Source organism: Sebastes fasciatus, chromosome 18 (genome assembly GCF_043250625.1).
Source record: "Sebastes fasciatus isolate fSebFas1 chromosome 18, fSebFas1.pri, whole genome shotgun sequence".
NCBI classification, from domain to species: Eukaryota; Metazoa; Chordata; class Actinopteri; order Perciformes; family Sebastidae; genus Sebastes; species Sebastes fasciatus.
Genome location: NC_133812.1, coordinates 22,068,791 through 22,092,447, shown reverse-complemented (window position 1 = coordinate 22,092,447; position 23,657 = coordinate 22,068,791). Strand labels below are relative to the sequence as shown.

Genomic DNA, 23,657 nt, shown 5'->3' with positions numbered 1-23,657 from the left:
TATAAGAATAATAAAAAACCAAAAGAAATCTTTAAATAATAAAGTATTAAAAAAATATTTGAAAGCTAGAGTAATAATGTAAAAATGTCCTTTTGTGTTGCTGCTGTTGAAATAAATGTATAGTGTGTTTATTTATAAAAGCAAACACCAGTAATAATATAATAATAATAATAATAATAATAATAATAATAATAAATATAATGATTAAAAAAATTAACATGCTCGACCAAAAAAAATCTTTTAAAAATAAAGTATTAAAAAAACATTTAAAAGCTAGAGTAATAATAATGTAAAAATGTCTCCTTTTGTGTTGCTGCTGTTCAAATAAGTGTATAGTGTGTGTATTTATAAAAGCAAACAGCAGTAGAAAGGAGAGAGAGGCAGGTAAACAGAGCTACAGGTGTGTCTGCTCTCCACTCTCCATAATTTTATCCATCAACGTGACGTCACTGGTTTCTGCCTCCCCTCTACCCCCTCACCATGACAACGACAGATTTCTCTCATCGTCAGAGGACAGACAGTTAATCAGTCAGTTAGCTCCGTAGATCTCATGATTTAGACACGAATATTGAGTAAAACATCGTGTTTTTACATGACGGAGGTGGCCTATATTTAATGTAGGACGGTCATCTTTGCTGGGAGACCAGCCGGGAGGCAGAAGAGGCTGTTTATCTGCGTGAGAACAACAACAACATGGCTCTTCTTCTCCTGCAGCATCCCTGGCTGCTGCTGCTGCTGCTGTCAGCTGCTGTTGTTCTGTTAAACGCAGCAGACCGTCGCTCGTTGCCAATATCGGATCTAAAGTCTAGGATAACCGGCGTGGAGGAGCTCCTGGAGGAGTTCCGCAAGCAGCTGCAGCAGGACCAGCCGTACAGGCCGGGGGAGAATGTGGTGGTGGACTCCTGTGTGGGCGACTTCAACGCCGTCGGAGAGCGCATCATCCGGGCCAAGGCCTCCATCGAGCAGGGCGCCACCTTCCTGTTAGCTCCGGACCGGGTGTTCACCTGGAGGGACTGCCTGCACGCCTGCTGCTCCCAGCCGCACTGCACCGTGGCGGTGGTTCAGCAGGACCGGAGGCCGCCTCAGACCGGAGACAGTCTCAGTCTCAGCTGCTACCTGTTCAACTGCACCTACAGGAACAAACAGGTCTGCTCCTTCGCTCCGCAGCAGGGCTTCACCACCTACAGCCGGGCTGACAACACCACCACCACCCAGGGACACCTGCCTGCTCCTGCTCCTGCTCCTGGTCCTGGTCCTGGTCCGGCCAGCGGATCAGCCAGGAGGCCCGAGGAGGACGAGGCACAAGGTGGGAGATGATAACAACAACAACCTGAATATATATAATATATATATTATACATACATATATATGTATTATACATATAATATATATATATATATATATGTATTATATTTATATATGTATTATATATATATATATATATAATAATAATAATCATATGGACATATGGAAATATATTATATATATATATATATGTATATATATATTCCATTGACATATTTAAATAGTGCAGGGCCCTTTGTTACACATCCAATTTGCTGTATTGTTCACTAAAGCTTGATTAACTACTGATTTAATTAGTGCATGGGCAAACATGCTGGATAGTTATTAAGTTGGTGTGTTAGTTATATAATAAATAATACAAATATTTTATATATCACTTTTCAAGACAATAAAAGCAGATAAATAAAGTGTTAAAAGATAAGATATTCCTTTATTAGTCCCACAGTGGGGGAATTTGCAAAACAGAACATATCAATAATAATAAAGTATTAAAGTGGTAGAACAAGATGGTATATATATATATATATATATATATATATATATATATAAACACATATATACATATATATATATATATAAACACATATATAAAATAATATATGTAATGACTCATGTTGGTTACTGGAAACTAAGTTACTTAATTATTCATAAGCATGTTGTTCTTCTAATGCAGGAAACACAAAACCAGTGTTAAGTGATGTTATGTAATGTGGTACTTTGTTTTCTAGGACTGGTATACTGTATCTTAGGATCAGCAATATTGTGTGGGGCCATATTGGAAAGACCTGCACTACTCTATACTACTCATCTTTTATAGAAAAGAAATGTGCCAAAGTGCTTTCTGCTTCCTTTTCCTTAAGGTTTGAGCAAAGGTTGGTACATAAAACTTTACTGGGCTTAACATCAGCTGCTACTGATCTTGATAAAGCAGACAGGGTGGGTTAATGATTTGCCTTTTACGTTCTAGCTTTGTAAAATTAGCTCAAGACACCGTGACCAGCAGCAGGTGTTTTTATGACAATATTTATCTTTATTTATTTACCAGTTATTTCCATCAAAGCAAGAAAAGTGGACACGCTAGTGCAGTTACAGAAGTGGTGAAATAATAAGCAAGCAAGCAAAGTGTATTCAAATAAAAACACTAAATATTCTCTTGTCTTGGCATCTCCAAAGAGCCAAAGAGGTTTAAGTCCTTTTCTAAGTTTTATATAATTCTTAACTGAATATCTTCGGGTTTTGGATTGTCAGACAAAACAAGATATCTGAAGATGTCTTTTTACCTTTTAGGAAATTGTCACTGGCAATTTTCACTGTTTTCTGACAATTTATAGACCAAATGATTAATCAATGATGAGAGTAATTGTTTGTTGCTGCCCTAAATAAGTACAATGTTATATTCAATTGCACCCCCAAAAATAGTAAAGATGTACCAATTTTTAATCATTTTACTGCAATACAGGGAGAAGAACTAGGGCTCAACGATTTTGAAAAAAATATCTAGTTGTGATTGTTTTGACTGATTGCGGTATGATTTGTGATATTAGAGGGAATGATTATTTTTACATAATTATTCTCATTTCCACTGAAAAACATTAAAATTATAATGGTGTGATTTTTGCAGGTATCAGTACCAAACAAAGTTTAGAATATGATGTGTAGGCCAGGACATCTCTGCAACATGACAATAATTAATTTAAAATGGTATTTAGACACATTTCGCCTTAAAAAATATTGTGTGTCCTGCGATTTGAAAATTGCATTAGGCCATATCGCGATTTTAATAAAATTTCGATTAGTTGTGCAGCCCTATTAATAACATATTTTATGTCTTAAGCCCTAGTGGAATAATTAATGTGCAAAGTGACAAAAAAAATAATCAATTTAAATAAAATAGGCGTGTAGCACACATCCTCTATATGATCATGTTTTTCCTGTGTGGTTTTACAGATGTGGATGAGCCTCCTCGCAGTGACGCTGGACAGGATGTGGTGATCCAGCTGCCCACAGACTGGGCCGTCCTGGATGGACGGGACAGCGTGGACGACCATGGGATCACCCACTATGAATGGACTCTCCTCAAGGGGGACATAGCCATCAATATGAAGGTCAGTGAACGCTAACAGCCAAGGCGTCTTGCAGTGAAACGATAGTATGAGGTTTAATTTGGGTGCTCCATGTGAGAATGAAAACACACACCGGAGGACACACAGAGTGAATTTAGAAGATAAACTGGAATAGCTCGATTGTTCTCTCTTCTCTCTGACATTTTAATTTGCAGTATGAATAGTCACTAATCACCCTCACAGTCACAGGAGTCAAATTACTTGTTTGTACTAGTTAAGTCAACAGGCGGCTTGTGGCCAGAGCTCCATAATATTGTGCTGTGTCAATAGAGATAAGAGTTCATTACCAAACCTGCCTCAAGGACAGCAGCAGTGTTGGAGCTGCCCGATGTTCACAGCCTCAGAGGCAACATGTGGAGAGTCAAGTACAATGTGTCCTACTTTTTATAGAAATACACTTCACACTGTGTTAATCTGTGGTCAATTCTCACCATGTTCTGCCTTCAACAGAAACTAGTTAATCCACAGCGAGCTCTGTGTGTTATCCTGAGTAACTGACACATGTTGCTGCTGAGTCTCTCAAATAGGAACAATATACACATTCAGATGATATCAATTTGTCCGCTTGAAAGAGGGCAAATAGGTATTTTTTTGTGATTAGGATGAATAGACCGAAGCTGTTATGTAAATAAAAAATAAAAAACTAATGATGCTCAATTCAGATTTTGTAGCCTACCACTAAATTCTTCTAGAAAGCTCTGAGAAAAATCTCAATCTGTGCACATGTGATTCATTAAAATCTTATAGTTTTGTATGTGTTGAAGGCGACTCATCCAGGGCTGTTGAAGATCAGCGCCCTCCAGGAGGGAGTCTACTCTTTCCAGATGACGGTCACTGACTCAGCAGGCCAGAAGAGCTCTGACAACGTCTCTGTCACTGTGCTGGCACCTAAACACCAAGCTGAAGGTGACATATTCACCAAAACATAATATATAATTGTTGTGAGCTCCTTTCAAGGTTATTGTTATTTTTTAAGCGGTGCATGTGTGAAATATTGCTGGTCTTTCTTTCACATTTACCAATTGAAAGTCTCTTGAGTTGTTCATCTCAACCAGTTTAAATGGCAGCACTAACGATGCTACAACATTAAAAAATAAACTACTTTCACCATTTTCAAATGATTAAAAGCTGGGTTTCTGTGGTTACAGTGCAAGACTGTTACAACATGTATATCTGTAACTTTCTGTGGCCCACAGTGTGTACAGGTCTCTGCTCAAAGTACCAGTTCAAGTGTGATGACGGTTGCTGTATCGACATCACCTACGCCTGTGATGGGAAGCAACACTGTCCAGACCGCTCTGATGAAGTCTTCTGCCCAATCTGTAAGAAACCCATGTTGTTTTGTAATCTTTTATAATCTCTGTATTATCAGGATCAGTTAAAGGAACGCAAGAATGAAGGAAAAACATAAGCAAAAGCATAAAGACGTCCCCATCATTCATTCGTTTTTCTGTGATTTCTTCAGTTGACAGCAACAGGAAGTCAGTGACCCATTCTGCTGAACTGTCCAACCTTCATCGGCCTGTAGCCCAGACGGAGGAGACAGAGGATGGCTCCATGCTCCAGACTGGACCCAGAAAGACCATAGAGAGCATCATTCCACCTCAGGACAGGAGCAACGCCGCTCCTCCACTAAGTCCCAGTCAAAAGGAGGCTTCAACCAGTCAAGGTGAGGTTGTGTTTATGTTTTATGTGCTTTATTCACACTTATGGGGCATTTAATATCTGCACCAAGACAACAGAAAAATTAATGTTTTTTACTTTAATTGTATCTGGTAGAATGTTTGCTTCACAATATTACCCTCCATCTCTGTGTCATTAGTGCCTTTGTAAAGAGGCAGAGGGTTTATTTAGTGTGTGTCTGGACATGGAAGCAGATGGAGCCCCTGTAGGCAGCCATTGAGTCATAACACTGAGCTCACTGAGCCACAGGGCCACTCTGCCGTTCCTGGGAAAGCAGCTCTCAGCCTGCGTCCCCTCTGAGTGCTGGAACAAAGCCCCTCTGTCCCTTCTGCCATCTGATCCCTGAATCAGACTGACCAAGACGTTGTTTCCCTCCCCATCGGTATTTTACCGCAGGTATTACATTCTCAGGAGCCTTTTCTTCGTGTTACGAATGCTCAGTCTCATGTCTAAATGCTTGGCTAACTCATTGTTTAGGAGGAGAGAGAGAAGAAGTCAAGTGGAATGGCATCAAACATACTTTGACCTTTGCTCTCGGTTGGTTGGTTGTGCGTATTGTTGGTGATGGGAATGTTGTTCGCTACTAGGAGGACACAGAGGCACATGATTTTTTTCCGATTACCTGTACCATGCACTACTGTCAGGATATAGTGACTGTTAATTTCTATAACTTTTTATCATATTTGCTCAAAGTTACCGACTCTACCTTTTTAATATGTGTAACATCGAATTGTCAGTGATTGTGTCTGACTCTCTCTCTCTCTCTCTCTCTCTCTCTCTCTCTCTCTCTCTCTCTCTCTCTCTCTCTCTCTCTCTCTCTCTCTCTCTCTCTCTCTGTCGCTGTAGATCCGTGTGCTGCAGCTCCAGTTGTCGGACCCTGTAAAGGCACCTTCCCACGCTGGTACTACGACCAAAATGCGGGAGAATGCAAACACTTCCTGTATGGCGGTTGCCAGGGCAACCATAACAACTTCCTCCAGGAATCTGACTGTGTCAGTGAATGTATACAAAAAGGTGAGAATCTTTATTTTTTTTAATCTAATTTTATAATTCAGCAACATAAAACTATAATTTCTATTTTCATTCATGGAAATATCTTTTAGGTCCAGCTTTCAAACCAGCAACTGTGGCTCCTCCAATCACCAAACAGACTGAGATAGGTAAAGCCAGAGTGCATTTCAATAAAACTTTATTGACATACCAGTAAGTGTTTCCAAATTTAACTTGTATTTGAACCTTTCTTGAAGCTGCCCCTAAAGTGTCCCAGAGCCAAGCAGACAGCGACGTCCCCATCTCCAAACCATTTAAAGAAATAGGAGGGCATCCAGTACCAGAGTCAGGTAACGGTTTGGGTTTATTTTTTACCTCTTGTTCTCTTTTATGTGTCACGTTCTTCCTAATTTCCTCTCTTGCCTCTGTTACCTCCTGAAGGTGCTATCCTTCCTCTGGCTCTCGGCCTAATCATCACCGCTATGCTGCTGCTCATGATCAGCTGTCGTCTCAGACTTGTTCGACACAAGCTGAAGAAAACCCGACCCCTCACCACCGAAGAGTCCGATTACCTCATCAACGGCATGTACCTGTAGCCAATCAGCCACGGGCAGCAAACACAAGAGCCTCTGAGAAAGGGAAACATGGTTGTTGTCGCCAGAGCCTGAGCCAGGACTTTTTGAATTTGCACGCTGTGTTTCTTGCAGCCCAGTGTCTGTAAATTGTCTTCACTTCAGGTCACAACTCTCTGCTGTCATGAACGTTTGTGAACACCCCCACACTGAACCCCTCTGACTGGTAAATCCGCTGCTGATAGATGCTGCCTTCAAAGCCACTGACACATATTCAGATGCTTGTGCATTCATATTTATGTTGTCTGATTCTGATTGTGAATCAACGATGGATGAATCGACTTCCTAGTTTGATACCGATACACAGCTGTCTACATTCCAATGACTTCTGGGATACATACGGTACAAGAGACTCTTTTATCCCCTTTATGAAAATTCCTAAAACGCAGGTTACTTCAATTTTCACTTGATGTATTTTCCCGACTAGTGCTGCACAAAAATATGCTGTATTTCTGCCACTGGGTGGCACTAATGTGGCATGTTTGTGTTGTACATGTTACTTGAGTTAACTTTGAACATTGGAGTGCCTGTTGTAGCACACTTTTTTGACTGATAAGGAGTCAACAACAAATTATCATTATAATTTCTCAGAATCATATAAAGCCATAGCAAATTCTATCGGTCAAAATCTATCTGTCTAAATTTTGTTGCATATTTTTTGCAAAATGATGTGGAGTATCTACTATATTTGCGCACATGTATTCCCTCAAAGTGCTGTCTTTCATGTGAGATATTAAAGTTTATTATATATCAAAAAACACTGGTGCAATCTGTTGATAAATAATGAACAAAAATGCTACATTTTACCTTTTCCAATAACTTAAGCACATAATTATCATTGAGTACAGTAAGGACATTATTTGTTTGTAAATTTTAAAGACAGGGGTTTAAACTCCTTAATTACACACAAATAATACATAGTATTCATTCAAAACTGATCGTAATATTTTCATCTTAAATTTTATTATTTTTAGACAACAAAATATATATTATATATATGTATATAATATATATAAAAATACATATAATATGTATATATATTATTTTATCATTTATTATATTTATTAATATCGGTAAATATAATTATTATTATAATTATATTTCGGTAAAATGGTGCATTTAGACTATTATGTATGGATAAAAAGTTTAGAAAGAGAATCGTGACTCCTTCAGTATTTCTAAAATACTTGTTCCAGCCCTGCCCGCACGACTTAATAATAATAATGAAATATATATATTAAACACGAGGTTGCAGCCTGCACACAAAAGATTCAACAACAAAAAGGCAGACAAAAACATAAGCATCTCTTTATTTTCATGTGCCATTCCAGAAACTGTGAGCCAAATATCATCCGTCACCCAAAATAAAAATGTGCTTTTTTTGATTTCAAGAAAACAGACATTCATTTGCTTTATATTGTTGGGAGTTTTATTTTGGCAAAGCAGTGACTATCCCATTTAGTATCAGTCACCAGACGAGCCTGCGCAAATTGTTAATGGAAAACCAGCGGCAGAAAGCGACATGTCACCAGGTGGAATAAAGCACAGCAGCCCTGTATGTGCACGTGCGTTGGTGCTGTTAGTGCTCAGCTCTCTGTGGAGTGCGTTCAGTGTGTGATCCGATGCGTTGCTTATTCTATGTGTAGAATGATGTAAGAGTGCGGCACATCAAACGGGACGTGTGGGTTACATCAGCTGTTGTGTTGTGTGTGTGTGATTGTGTGTGTGTGTTCCTAATACTGCTGGCAGGGGAAGAAGCTCATGTGTTAGCAGGGAAATCTACGGTTAGATGATCCACACACACACACACACGCGCTGTAGCTAGGTGGCTTATCTAAAAGTTTCCTCGTCGTTGTCCGGCGTTCCTCCTACATTCAGCTTTGATGCTGCTGAAATGTAAAACTGTAAAAATGGCTGCAACTCAAATGGTGAAACTGCAAAAAAAACAAAACCCTAAAATCCAGCAGTTAAAAAGAATACACAACCAAAAAGATGCAGGCCTGAAAAAGAAAAAACAAAAAGCCATCTCCAATATTTCTGTGCTGAGCTTTAAGCAGTCCTTCTCCCCAGCCCCTCTGGGCCGTCATCAGTGTGATACTCTAGTCCATCGTTAGACTGAAACAAAAGGGAGCATGTTTTGTTATGCTTTGAACAAAATGTCATGGGCTGTTTGACCCCCGTCCAAGTTCTCTCCAGGCTCAAACTTAAAGGTGGATTATGGACCGTCTTCCTCTTCAAAGTTCATCCCTGTGACAAACAGAAGTCAAACGTTAGAGAAGGCAGAAACAGAAGAGCGGCATGCAAGACACTAGAGCTGCAACGATTAATTGATTAGTTGTTAACCACTAAATTAATCGGCAACTATTTTTTTTTTTTTTTAAAGTTATTTTTTGGGGTGATTTTGAAGTATTTTATTGTTAGGACAGTGGATAGAGTGTTGGAAAGGGGGAGAGAGAGAAATGACATGCGGAAAGGACAACAGGCCGGATTCGAACCCTGGTCCACCGCTGCTAGGACTGAGCCTTGGCGTTACATGGGCGCTCGCTCTACCGACTGAGCTAACCAGCCGCCCATCGGCAATTATTTTGATATTCGGTTAATCGGTTTGAGTCATTTTTTAAGAAAAAAATTATCTAAATTCTCTGATTCCATCTTCTTAAAGGTGCAGTCTGTAGGATCTGACGATATCTAGCAGGGAGGTGAGACTGCAACCAAGTGTGTGTGTATGTGGGAAGTGAGTGTTGGATCAAAAAAGAGAGAGTAACGTTATCGACTCTGGCCCAAGCAGGAAAAGTTAACAGAGTTTGGTTTGTCCATTCTGGGTTACTGTAGAAACATGGCGGACTACGTGGAGAGGACCCGCTCCCTATGTAGATATAAATGACTCATTCTAAGCTAACGAAAACACAATGATTCTTATTATCAGGTGATTATATACTACAGAAAAACATACTTATCAATATTATATTCCATTTCTGCGAATAGATCCTCCTAAATGTTACACATTGCTTACAAATATTCACTAAATGTGAATATTTTCTGGTTTCTTTACTCCTCTATGACAGTAAACTGAAAATCTTTGAGTTGTGGACAAAACAAGACATTTGAGGACGTCGTCTTGGGCTTTGGGAAAAACTGATCGACATTTTTCACCGTTTTATAGACCAAACAACTAATCGATTAAATGAGAAAATAAACAATGAAAATAATCGTTAGTTGCAGCCCTACAAGAAACACAACCATGCAAACACAAAGTCAAGAGTTAGAATCACATGCAAAAATGTTAAAAACACAGTAAAATGCAAACAGTTATTGTTTTTTTTCTACATCTCACAGAGTAGAAGATCAAACAGAATAGTCGCGGCGTTTGGTTTTAATGTGTTATGAGCATCCAAATTGATAAAGTAGTCATGCTCTTAAACGAAGCATATGCCTTCACACTGCTGCTATTTCAGTTTCTTTCGTGTTTGGGGTTCCAAAAACAACTTCAGATTTCATTAGTCAAGCAGGTTTTTATTGAACCAATTTGGAACTATGGAGTTAAAAAAAACGATGAAAGAAAACGTGCAGCTAGTTGGTATGGTATGGAAGAAGCAAAAAATGTCATCAAGCAGCAAAATGCAGCCCCTTGTGATCCATTGCCTGCTCCAAGCCACACCGTTTCACCTTTGCCACTGTGAGAAGGAGAGAGGGGGAGGAGGGGGGAGAAGGAAGTCACTTCCACCTGGACCACTGCTTGTCTCTGTCTGTTAAAGGCACATAAATCACCCCCATCAAGGGCTTCATTTTGGTGCTGCCGTCCTCCAACTTGTCGTACTGCTCCAGCATCTGGTTTCCTCCCGCCGGGCCGACGGGCAGAATCAGCCGGCCGCCGGGCTTCAACTGGTCCAGAAGCTGGGAGAGAAACAGGGTGTGTGTAGGGAGTCAATAGCACTGTGATGCAAAAGGACCGGACCATTTAAAAAGACATTCCAGGATTGCTATTTTAATCCCGTTTGAAACACACTTAATTTGTTGTTTTGAAGTGAATTGGGACAATGTGACCTCGATCATTAGCTCTGAAAGTATTCAGGGAGACTCACAGCTTGGGGGACATTAGGTGCTGCTGCGCCAACATGGATGGCATCATAAGGCGCTTCCTCAGTGTGGCCCATTCGCCCGTCTCCCACTGAAACACACACAGTTATTCAGTTTCATTTGTTTCTCCTGTTCAAAACACCCAAACTATCCCCTTTAAAGCTGTATCTGATGATCCTTTTCATTATTGGTTAATCTACTGATCGTGTTTTCAATAAGCTAGTTAATTATTTAGTTTGAGAAATGTCACAAATACAGACACGTCGTTCCATCACACGTTAGTTACCAGAGCCCAAAGATATAAAGCTGGATGATATTGACAAAGAAATCACATCCTACAATATTTTCACTCAATATGTTTGAGGATGGCATCTAGTTTCTTTCACAAAGAAGTGATGTCTTAAAATAGTTTATTCTGATATCGGCCCAGAAAACCAAAGCCGCTCTTCTGATGTTACTTTTTGACATCAAATAGTTTGTGTTTGTTTAAAGTGTACGTAGGCGCAAAAAGCTGTATTGTCAGCCCACACCTTTTCAGTCTGCAGAAACTCTTTCATGTTGTGTTGTGTTGTGTTGTGTTGTTTTCTTCTGCACTCTTTTGCTGGGAGATATCGTGCTTTTATAGTTTATAGTATTTTATTACACAGCGTTGTTGAATACTTAATTCTGACTGGTCAATCACGGCATTCTGTGGTCTGTTATTTCTTTATAACAGACCGTTGCTATGTATAGCAGACCGTTGCTATGGGCGCAGTTCTGATGTCGGACTCTGGCGGACCGTTTTTGTGTCAAATTTTTTATTTTTTAAGTAAGTAGCTGTGTAATAAGCGGAATAATGTGCGCTGTACATTAATCTCGGGATAATGTACGCTGTACTTATCACCTAGTTGTATCAAAACTACCACCTTCCTGCAGAGCAGTTGAAAGCAGGTAGTCACTGCTCAATTATTTAACACTGCACAACCCACACGTCTACTGAGCTACTATATGTTTGGTTCCCCACTGAAGAGAAAACAGGAAGGAGCATCACACTGCCCCTTGTTTTAAAGGAAGACAGCTGAAATTGCGGATACTCCGATAAGCTCCGGACAAAGACTAAATGCCTGTAACCTTTCATCAAAGAAGTCTTACCTAGTAGCGTGACTCTGCCCGATGTTATAAAACTGGGGTCATCTTTCTTCACATTGGTTACTGAGTCGTCTACCAGCTCTTTGATGTGATCAATTCCTATAACTTTCCCCTTAGCACCAACCTGTGAAGCACAAGAGGGAGTCATGGTGCTCAGTTCATACAACAATATCACAACATTAAACATGTCTCATCTCATTTTATGTTGATTGGTTGATTAATCTATCAGTTCAAATTAGGGCTGTCAAAGTTAACGCGATAGAAACGCCTTAACGTAAATTCTATTTCTTTAACACAACTTGCAATTTTTAGGTTGTAGCGGGCTCAGTTTTAAAGATACTGGCATCATATGAAACTAGAAAACCAGGAATCCATTGGTGCCAACCATGTCATACTAGCTTGTCATGAAGGAGGCTAAATAACACACAAATTTTGGCGAGGAACTCTGGCATGGCCATTTTCAAAGGGGTCCCTTGACCTCCGACCTCAAGATATGTGAATGAAAATGGGTTCTATGGGTACCCACGAGTCTCCCCTTTACAGCCATGCCCACTTTATGATAATCACATGCAGTTTGGGTCAAGTCATAGTCAAGTCAGCACACTGACACACTGACAGCTGTTGTTGCCTGTTGGATTTGAGTTTGCCATGTTATGATTTGAGCATATTCTTTATGCTAAATGCAGTACCTGTGAGGGTTTCTGGACAATATTTGTCATTGTTTTGTGTTGTTAATTGATTTCCAGTCATAAATATGTACATATATTTACATAAATCAAGCATATTTGCTCACTCCCATGTTGATAGGAGTATTAACTACTTGACAAATCTCCCCGTAAGGTACATTTTGAACATTTTGAAGATGTGGGATTATTTCTAATCGATTGACAGCCCTAGTTCAAATCAATCAGAATGCCACCGAAGAGAAATCGTATGTGTTTACCCGTCATGTGTGGCTCACCATTCGTGCGAAGCAAACGGACAGGATCCCACTGCCGGAGCCGACGTCAAGAGCTTTGGCTCCCTCGTACAGCTGGTCATGTAGGAGCTCCAGGGCGTAGGCGTGCTGGGTGGAGGGAGGGAGGGGACGTCAACAAGGAAACTGCATTACGACCCATCAGTCAGCATTCATATTGCATCTTAACACTGACTGTGACATCTGTGGGGTACAGCTAGCTAGGCAACATCACTACGTGTCTCTTTCTGTGGCATAAAGTTATAATTTTTCGGGTTGAAATTAGAAAGATTTGACAAAGCTAACATGCCAACAATTAATAGAAATGTATAACATTGCTTAGATTTGTTTAACTGCCATTGTAATAAGCCTGCAACTAACGATTATTTTCATTGTTGATTAATTTGTTACTTATTTTCTCGACTAATTGATTAGTTGTTTGGTCTATACAATGTCAGAAAATGGTGAAAAATATCGATCAGTGTTTCCCAAAGCCCAGGATGATGTCCTCAAATGTCTTGTTTTGTCCGCAACTCAAAGATTTTCAGTTTACTGTCATAGAGGAGTAAAGAAACCAGAAAATATTCACATTTAAGAAGCTAAAAAGCTTTAAAAATTACTCAAACCAATTATCAAAATAGTTGGCGATTCATTTATTGTTGACAACTAATCAATTAATCAATGAATTGTTGCAGCTCTACATTGTAATCTACTAAAAATATCTGATTATGTTTGGACTAAAAAGGGGAAGATCATTTGTATTCCTCTGGCTGCTTCTCTTTGTTATCTACTGAATGATTGAATGAGAGCGTTACAAAAAAACACTGTTCACAGTTGTGATTCACAGGATGCAGAAACGTCTGAGAGTGTTTTGAAGTCATACCATGTGTGGAGCGCTGATGGTCGCTTGATAGCCTTTTGGGATAAAAAAAGAGAGATTTCGTCAGTTCCTCCCTCTGATGTCAGGCTGCATTTGGTGCTGCGATGCGCGAATGATTACGTGAGCAGACGTACCTATCGACTGTGGCGAGTCCATGTATGGATTACACCTAGAGAAATGGGCTCGGTCTGTGGCCAGCATGACTTCATAGACCTTGTCGGACTTAATAATGCCATTTTCTGGGGATGCAAAAAGAGTTTGTGTCACTGCGTATTATGGAGACATGAACAAGTGCAAACACCAGGCGGGAATATATTACATAATCTTGCTGCAGATGCAAACAGAAATGCATATAAGAAGAGAAATAACATACAGACAAGGACAGAGAGAATTCAGGGATATTAGGCATTACACGACCAATAATTAGTGGTACATTTTGGTACGTTTTCTTGATGTATTAGACAGCTGTGGTCAATTTTCCAAATCAAAGAGCAGGACTGCTTTATGGCAAAAAAAAACATTTTTATGTCAGCAGCACACAGGCAGGAAGCAAAGTGTCAAAGTTTATAGACATGTGATGGAAGAAGAAGTGTTAGTGTGTTCAGAATAATCCCTCATAACAGGTTCCTGTAGCAGCTGGTGCCAAAGGCAGGAAAAGCCAACGACAGCCGGCGCTGCTCTCGTTACCGTCACATGTAACGCAGGGATGCATTACAAATAAACCATACAAGCTGCCAGATGGACACCTACTAGTGATGTCGGAAATTAAAATAACCCATACTGGCAGATTTCAAGCTGTTTTCTTCCTATTCATAATTTTTCTCAGAATTAAAAATTGCCCCCAGGTGAAGCAAACAAATGTTTTGTTGTTTCTAGGCTGTATACATTTTGGAGACATTTAATTTTCCTCCATCACATAACTGGCTGCTGAACTTAAAGAATTTATTTAGGCTATCAAGGTTTAAAGTGGGTGAACTATTACTGCCTGTACTGACCAGTCCTGAGCACTGGTCAGACGGACACAAACTATTTAAAAAAGTTGTGAATTAGCATGCATCCTGAGTGTGACCTGCTTAAATCCAGCTTATGCAAACTTCAGTGTTAAATTTAAGCCTTTCGTGTGTCTAAATGGGTCAGTGTTCAGGAGTATCTGGAGGAGCAGGAAATCAAATGAACCATTTAAAGAGCAAATAGAATGAGATATATATGTAGTAGCCAATTAAACGTTTTAACTAGAAATAAATGTATTATACTAATGCTGCATAATTGGCAGACATCATAAGGGGATGCTCCTTAATTTGACTAAAAAGCCTTTTGGTGAAAAAACTAATTCCGCCATTTTACTATCCTGCATGACACAGCTTTCCATACTGAGGAGCCGGTCAAAATCAAATGATCATTTCAAGAGCAAATACAATGAGAATATTTGCACCAAAAAAAAGCCAATTAAAAGGTTTTAACTTGAAATAAATGTATTATACTAATGCTAGAAAAAAAATGCATTTGTATAATTGGCAGACATCATAAGAGGATGCTCCTGAATTAGACTAAAAAGCCTTGTGGTGAAAGACTAATTCCAGTATTTTATTATCCTGCATGACACAGCTTTGCATACTGAGGAGACAGTTTCTTATGTTTGTCTTCTTATGTCATTTATTTATTTTTTCATTTCACCATGCACGACTGCAACATATGTTAAATAATAAACTGAGACATAGCATTATATCTGCAAAGAAAGATACAAAAAAAGGAGAATATGTTAATTATGCTTTCGTTAAAAAGCAAATGACTGACCACAGTGGTCAAACCTTGCAGCCTTTTTGCGGCTGAACTATCTGTTGCAATGCTGGACTGCACCGAATATAAATAGCCCTAGATACTTTATATTGGACTTGCACACTCAAGTCTGCAGATATCATCAAGCTGAATATCATTTTGCTGTATGCAGGTTATCAGATCAGAGCTTGAAGTCCATGTTGATGGCTGAGTTTCCGTAGTCTAAACCACACAATGCACCATGTCATCTGACTGCAGAATATGGGCACCATGTGGCACTGATGACTTATCACAGTGGACTTAGCACCAGATAGCAGCAGTCTAGCACACTGAACTGCACAGAATATAAAAGTGTGCAGTCAAGCACACTGGACTGCACAGAATATAAATAGCCATGGTAGATACTTTATATTGACATTGGACTTGCACACTCAAGTCTGCAGATATCATCAAGCTGAATATCATTTTTGCTATATACAGGTTATCAGATCAGAGCTTGAAGTCCATGTTGATGGCTGTCAAACCACTGAGTTTTCCTAGTCAAAACCACACAATGCACCATTAAACCATGTGGCCACTGATGACTTATCAGTGGACTTAGCACCAGATAGCAGCAGTCTAGCACACTGAGTCACTGCTGTTTTTTTTGCAGAGCAACAACCAACTGCTGTGACACAGCATGCTGCCATTTCAATCACCAACTATAACAAAGGCTCTGTAGAAACTAAAGCCTCACAGTTCCAGCTGTCAGTGTCATTCATGCAAAAGTAAAGGCACAGAGAGAGAGATAGTAGCTATCAATGAATGTGGGCAGGGCACTTAGCAGCCTAATGCTAGCCCCCAAATGACGCACATAGAGCTAGCAGGCTAAACTAGCCTAGCAGAAGCTGCACAAATAATCTGTGATTATAACTAAATAGTTTCTCTATTGTTAGTTTATTTGTTGCAGCGACGGAAGGCATGCAAACGTGGTTTGGGAAAAGGGGTGGAGAGAAGGAGAGAGGTAACGCTAGGTCAACAACATTAGCTTAGCAACCAGCTAGCCTAGCAACCAACTAGCTTAGCAACCAGCTAGCTTAGCAACCAAGCCCCTCTGTGTGTTACAACCACAAGCCGCCAAACTAAACCGATTTCGGGCGAGCTTTCTGCGAAGGCGTCGCTACAAAAAGCATGAGGGACTTACTGCGGAGGTTGTTGACCAGCTCTGCGTGGCTGGCTCCTCCAGATTTCCAGGCCATTATTAAACACACTTTGCGGAGTAAGTAGACAGCAGCTGTCAGTGCCGCGCCTGCGCCAAAGGTTCTGCCGATGAAGATGACGACCTCCAGAGGAGACGGAGAGGAGGAGGAGACGTCACTACCAGACCTACTAGACATCCACAGCTATGTTACTGACACACACAACACACCCTGGTACTGAAGAACAGAGACATATCTTATATCAAATAATTGATCTTTGTTTTTTAATAAAAGCCTCAGCTAAGGTTAATTGCACAGGGATAAAAAAAAGCCACATCGCTCACTGTGCAATAATATCAGATTTACCGCAGTAACATAGACGGTGGCCGGTAGGTGGAGTGCGACACTTGTTTATATATATATATATATATATAAATATATATTATATCTTATATATTTTATATATATATATTTTATTTTTTTTGTTTTAATATTTATATATATATATATATTTATTTATATATATGTATATATAACGTATATATTAATACATATATATTTATTAATTTATATATACATCTATTTATTTATATATATATATATATATATATATATAAATAGATGTATATAATATATTTATATATTTATTTATATATATTTATATATTTTATATACTTTATATATATATTTTTATATATACATTTTATATACTTTATATAAATATATATATTTATATATATAAAATATATATTTATTTATACATATATATTTTTATATATATATAAATATGTATATAATATATATACATATATTTATATATATATTAATTTAGATATATATCTATTTATATATATATATATATATATATATTATATACATATTTATATATATATATATATATATATATATATATAACCAAAAATATTTGCATGATTGGCAGATATATATATATATATATATCTGCCAATCATGCAAAATATTCATTTGATTTTGACTGGCTCCTCAGTGTGCAAAGCTGTGTCATGCAGGGTAATAAAATACTGGAATTAGTTTTTCACCAAAAGGCTTTTTGGTCAAATTCAGGAGCATCCTCTTATGTTGTCTGACAATTATGCAGCATTAGCATAATACATTTATTTCAAGTTAAAACCTTTAATTGGTTTATATATAACATTTAAATATGGTTTCTTTGACATTAGGGGCAAAAAGGACATGATAGATATTAAGAAAATAATAAATTATCCCGTCCAGAACTTGTTAATACTAACTGTGCGAAAAGTCGCATGGTTTGATAGTTTGACCCTGCTGGCCCACCGTAGTTACGTACAAAGTAGTAGGCGCGTACGCTCCGGTGTAGCTCCTGAATGCTAAGCTAACACCAGTAATCCTTCCTTTAACTTAAAACTGTGTCTCAATGGACAGTATAAACGCAAAGTACGTGTCTCAGAAAGTCAGTAAAACCAGATGGAGGCCGGTATCTCATTCGTCTTTGCAGCAACCAGACATATTTGCGACTGGCTCGTGGGATAACGAGGTTGGCAATGTAATGTAATGGGATGTGCTGAACTTCATCGAAAAATCCATGAATTTTGGTTTGATTTTGTTAATTGACGTGCTTACACATATTGTACCTGTGAAAAGACGACTTAAGACTTGTTATAAATTGCATGGTGTTCATTCGGCATGCAATATAATGTTATACTAGCTGTAGGGATGTCATGTTGAGCTAGTCACGTTATTTACTTTTGAGGCTTAAAGCCTGTCTATGTCTACTAAAACCCTCATATTGAGTCATGAGATTTGCTGAACTTCATAGAAAAATCTATGGATTTTGTGTGATTGTGTTAATTGACGCTCTTACACACATTGTAACTGTCAGAAGACGACTTAAGACATGTTATGAATAGTAAGGTGTTCATTCGGCATGTAACCAGTGCATTAATTAATCTTATATTAGCTGTAGGGATGTCATGTTGAGCTAGTCATGTTTATTTACTATTAAGGCTTAAAGCCTGGCTATGTCTGCTAAATCCCTGACTTTTAGAAAGACAAATGGTTGATTAGTTACATTTTGTTATTATGACAACTGTCTTCTGCTTGTCTTTTCTTTTTTGCTTCAAATTGCCTTAACATCAACAATTGTTTATTATAATATCTATTATAGGATAATAAGATTTCCTTTTGGTCCATTGGGAATAATGGAAGTTCTGGCATGGATGATGGATTTGAAGGAGACCCACAGCTTTTATGTGAACACAAGCATGATGGGGATGTTCTGGACCTTCAGGTAAGACACTCTAGCTAAGTGTGCCAGCCTATAAATGGTACTAAAGTAAAGAATATTAACCTGAAATGGGCACTTGCCAACATTTAAAATGCACCAATGCAACTTTTTCTCTCCTGATATGTAATTTATTAGACTTTGATTTGCAGACAGAATGTAGAGGTCTTTATTATAAAGTACAAAACGATAAAAGGGATTTGTTGCAGAGACTAACTTGAATGCACAGTACTTTACTTTGTTGTACCAGGACAACAGGATCTTAAATCAAGAGTGACAGATAATGCCCTCTATCCTTGTATGTTTTAATATTTTTTTTTATTTTTTTTTTTTACAGTTTTTGGACCAAGACAGAATTGTCACAACATCGTCAACAGGAGCAGTCACCATCTTCCGCCACCACCAAAACAGTCAGGTACACACTGGCAGAATTATATTTTTCAGATACACAAGTTTCACATACAGTGAGCTTATCCATATCCAGTGTATGTCCAGCCTATAACATGGGGACAGATAACAGACATTCACAGCAGACCTTGGGACGACTCTCATATGTTTTCATTTCATAACACTTCATGAAGTTCTTGACAGCGTTTTACAAACTGAAGATTTTATAAAATGAAACAAAGCAAACTAAATGAAAACATGTTTTCTTTTAGTGGACGTAACGTTACATTGATACTGCTCACTTGCCCTCACAGCTCATTTCGCGGCTGCTGTCTACAGCGTTCTCTCTCAATACTGGATCAAAAATTGTTGTCCCTATTAGACAGTTAGACACAAAAACATGAGAAAATAGCTGTTGAAAAATACCAAAGTTACCCTTCAACCCTGAAGCTAGGAGTAACTAGGTGGTAGACTTACATGGCTCAGCCTTTGTATTTCTGAGGCCATTTTCTCATTGTGAAAGGCGTATAAGAGTTACAGATTATCATGTCCTCAAGGTATGTTATTAATGACTTTATAAAGCCTTATTTAACGTAACTAAGGTCACATCAACAGACTAGGGAATGGCTGCACAAATATGTTGCAGTTCAAGGAAAGTGAATGTTGGACAAACCGCTTAACTGGATATATAACATACTTGTGGTTTGGTAAATATTCTGTGCTCTCTCTCGACTACAGACGATATCAGTTTCTCAGCGCTGGCCAAGAGCACATCGTTACCCATGTGACAACGCTCCCTGTACTGGTGTTGTGTGCAGCAGTCCTGAGATCATCACAGTCGGTGAAGATGGAAAGATCATCATCTTCAGGGCCGACCAGGAAGGAGTGGTTCGAGTCATAGGTGAGACTGAGATTAAGCTGCAGTAGCCAGACCGTCGTGTCACAATCAGTGCATGAAACGGACCGGTACTCACCAGTACTGAGTACTGGTACTTCTGATTTTTGTCCACACGAGTACTCTTACTTCTTATTGCGTACCGCCACTTCCTGGTGAGTCTAGGTACGTACCCCTAAATACACATGTAAACACCATGTTTTGCTGAGTTTACAAATGCTGAGAAAACAGCACTGAAAATGCCTTTGGCATTCCTTCTGTAGACCAACAGATATCATATTTTAAGTTGTTTTTTATTGTAGCATGTATGCAATATTATATGTGTGTACAATTTTTTGATTTGTATCAATTAGAGCTGTCAAAGTTAACGCCTTAATAACACATTTGTTTAACGTGCGATTAATTGCAATTAAATATTTTAATTGATTGATAGCCCTAGTATCAATAGTTACATAAAAAGTTTTATCAACCAAATATTTTATGTACAAACTGTAGAAATGTGTGTCGTATATAGGCCTAGTGTATTTATGAAATGCATACAAAAATACATTTGAAATGGGATATATTACCAAGATATACGTAGAAATACAAATATATCCAAGACGCACGTGATGATCATGACATGTGACTGCTGAATTAGGGTACTGGCCCCTTTTTGGGTCCAATTCAGGCACTGGTCACATTACAATACACACAGAATTACAATTCTCAGCACATGATAGCATCTTCAGGTCATGTGAGTTACAGAGAATAATTTGACTACCGTGTTTTTTTTAATTGGACTGTTTAACCTTTGACAGAGAATGCGGACAGCAGCACGATTCATGCAGTGACGTACCTGAGGACAACAGAGATTCTGACGGTGAACTCGATCGGCCAACTCAAGCTGTGGGACTTCAGACAACCTAGCAACTCGCCATCCCAGATTCTCTCCCTGTAAGATCTCCTCACTTCTAACCAAAACAAATTACATCTCTGAACGTTTATTTTTCTGTTCTGCTTTTTCCTAAGTGCATTTTGTATTTGTGGGATTTTTTAAAAGCAGTTATAATAAGTTGTTTTCCTTTCAGGTCAGGCGATAGAGTCCCTCTGCACTGCGTAGACAGACATCCGAACCAACAGCACATTGTTGCCACAGGAGGGCAGGACGGCATGCTCTGTGTCTGGGACGTGAGACAAGGCAGCACACCCTTTTCACTCATGGAGGCGCACTCTGCTGAAAGTAAGATTTTATTGTGGGCAGACAAATTTACCCGTTTTAAACGTACATATTAATTCTGATGTGGTCGTATATTATATTTCTTTTTTGCTTTCTTTCACATACGTTTTTCTTTGGTTTTCTGTACAGTGTGGGAGGTCCACTTCCACCCAGCCAACCCAGATCATCTGTTCACATGCTCGGAGGACGGTTCACTGCTGCACTGGGAGACTTCCACACAGTCAGACATGCCCTCCTTCTTACAAGGCAAGTTTATTCTCTCTGCTATTGAGTTTAGTCAGCAAGGAGATAACAAACAAGGTGCTGCCAAGAAACAGCATTTTACTGCAAAAAGAGATGCAATGTAAAAGCCAAATTTTACCATTTTGTGCTGACAATGTTCACCAGCTGTGCAATGTAAGTATTATAGGGGCGAGTGAAAAAGAAGCAGGTGTGTTACTGTGGTTGTCAGGTGGGCTCATCCTCTCACAGGAGTCTGAATTGAAGGCTGATGGGAAAAGGAGCAAAAATAGGTTAAACGATTATCGAAATACTCGCCGATTATTATTCAATCGATCAACTAATTGATTAGTTGACTAATCGTTGCAGCTCTGATATATATATATTTACTTATTGTATTAGTCATACAACCCCGGCTTTTGTCTTTTAGTTGTCAGAGCGACCACAAAAACACTGAGTCATCTAGCGTGATACAGAGAGCTAAAAAGCCGGCATGTCAACATGCCAAGGAAGCTATACACCAACATAACAATAGTCATAATGATCAGAATAAATGTTTAGAATATTAATAGAGATGGTTTTATCATTGTTTTCCAGGTGGCAGGAACAACAGCATGATATCTCGCAGTGCGATGGCCCCGGCTGGTGGGAACCAGTCCCTCATCAGCGCCTGGCTCAGCGGAGACTCCAGTAAAGGCCGTCTGGAGACGACTCACATGCTGCCCAGCCAGACGCTGTCCGTCAACAGCTTGGATGTACTTGGACAATGTCTTGTCTGTGGGACTGACGGAGAGGCCATTTTTGTCAACAGACAGGTCCCAGTTTAAATAAGTTGTTAGTGCGCAGGACAAGATGTGAATGAAGATCTGTTTATTTGCTGCCATTTTCAGCCACAACACGGGTTTTATCGTCTCATTTGAGCATATAGTGTGCCCAAAATCCCATATAATTTTGCATACACACTTTATTTGTCTATTTCTGGATGGATTCATCAATGAATCAAGGTTTTTGTAGATCATTCCAAGCAGAGTATTTCAACTGTATAGTACTTTTTGTATGGATGTCATTTAAAACAGTTTTGAAATAAATAAAAAATGCCTTTACACAAATGTGTCATGAGTCCACTGACGGTTTTGTAGTACAAATTAGAAATCCAAGGTAGATCATGCTTAGTTTTTTAAAAATCTTATCACAAGGGATGTAACACCACCACCCTGTGTTGTCACATTTAGTTCAAATTATCACTGCCGGATTTACAACATTACATTTTTACTTTACCAGTTTGTACCAGTGCTGTCCAGGAGCTAAAGGTGAATAGATGGTCCAGAGGTGAGTGAAGGATGAGGGGGGAAAGGTACAAAAAAATAAAAAAATAATCCAAATTTCATCCGGATAACTTGTGTGAAGTTTCACTAGCAATTCTCCCAGTAGCACTTCCGGTCTTTCTTTCAAAATTAAAGTCCAAATATGATTTGAAAGGCAAGTTTTGTGTGCAGTCTTGGTAGCTGGCGCTGAGTACTCAAATTATCCTGTGTTTTAATTGGAAAATACCACACAGATTTGGATGATTTCTGAGGAACTTTATTTTGTATTTAAACGATTTGCTTTTCTTGCATGTGTCTTTTTTGTTATACCGTGGTATTATTTCTTTTTAAATCGATTTATTATGTGTTATATAGGCCTGTCAATCAATCAAAGTATTTAATTGCATGATTTTCCATGATTAATCACGATTAATTGCAAATTAATCCCACATTTTTGAATGTGTTCTAAATGAGCCTTAATAGGAGATTTGTCCTGGTTGGTACCGACCCTATGACTTCACAAATTTGAGTTTTACCACTCTAGTTTTTGAATTTGGGAGAGTTGTTCATTCATTCAAAGCCTTTCGCTCCTTTGTGGAGCATAGGCCGTTGACCACAGTCCGCC

General features: G+C 38.8%; 3 protein-coding genes across 7 annotated transcripts; 2 read left to right on the top strand and 1 right to left on the bottom strand.

Moving 5' to 3' along the window:
* The first annotated feature begins 491 nt into the window (after nt 1-491).
* On the top strand, nt 492-7,491 carry lrp11 (low density lipoprotein receptor-related protein 11). The gene is made up of 9 exons (XM_074615367.1): nt 492-1,306; nt 3,253-3,410; nt 4,193-4,334; nt 4,625-4,750; nt 4,894-5,097; nt 5,958-6,125; nt 6,215-6,271; nt 6,359-6,451; nt 6,543-7,491. The coding sequence occupies exons 1-9, from the start codon at nt 694-696 to the stop codon at nt 6,695-6,697; spliced, it is 1,716 nt and encodes a 571-aa protein (XP_074471468.1). The 5' UTR covers nt 492-693; the 3' UTR covers nt 6,698-7,491.
* A 533-nt stretch (nt 7,492-8,024) lies between these two features.
* Nucleotides 8,025-16,899, bottom strand: pcmt (protein-L-isoaspartate (D-aspartate) O-methyltransferase). 3 transcript variants are annotated; one of them, XM_074615375.1, is made up of 8 exons: nt 16,733-16,897; nt 13,908-14,012; nt 13,777-13,808; nt 12,900-13,004; nt 11,942-12,062; nt 10,816-10,901; nt 10,400-10,627; nt 8,025-8,980 (listed from the first exon to the last, which is right to left on the bottom strand). In XM_074615375.1, the coding sequence occupies exons 1-7, from the start codon at nt 16,785-16,787 to the stop codon at nt 10,448-10,450; spliced, it is 684 nt and encodes a 227-aa protein (XP_074471476.1). In that variant the 5' UTR covers nt 16,788-16,897; the 3' UTR covers nt 8,025-8,980; nt 10,400-10,447. The 3 variants fall into 3 exon arrangements, with proteins under 3 accessions (XP_074471476.1, XP_074471475.1, XP_074471477.1); XM_074615374.1 differs by having other exon boundaries at nt 10,458-10,627; nt 16,733-16,895; XM_074615376.1 differs by having other exon boundaries at nt 8,838-8,980; nt 10,502-10,627; nt 16,733-16,899.
* Nucleotides 16,900-16,941: 42 nt separating this feature from the next.
* nup43 (nucleoporin 43) lies at nt 16,942-22,837 on the top strand. 3 transcript variants are annotated; one of them, XM_074615373.1, is made up of 8 exons: nt 16,942-16,961; nt 18,892-19,014; nt 19,346-19,423; nt 20,134-20,296; nt 21,091-21,226; nt 21,361-21,512; nt 21,639-21,755; nt 22,326-22,837. In XM_074615373.1, exons 2-8 carry the CDS (start codon nt 18,940-18,942, stop codon nt 22,553-22,555), a joined length of 951 nt encoding a protein of 316 aa, XP_074471474.1. In that variant the 5' UTR covers nt 16,942-16,961; nt 18,892-18,939; the 3' UTR covers nt 22,556-22,837. The 3 variants fall into 3 exon arrangements, with proteins under 3 accessions (XP_074471474.1, XP_074471472.1, XP_074471473.1); XM_074615371.1 differs by lacking the exon at nt 16,942-16,961 and adding an exon at nt 18,032-18,270; XM_074615372.1 differs by lacking the exon at nt 16,942-16,961 and adding an exon at nt 18,033-18,261.
* Nucleotides 22,838-23,657: the final 820 nt, after the last annotated feature.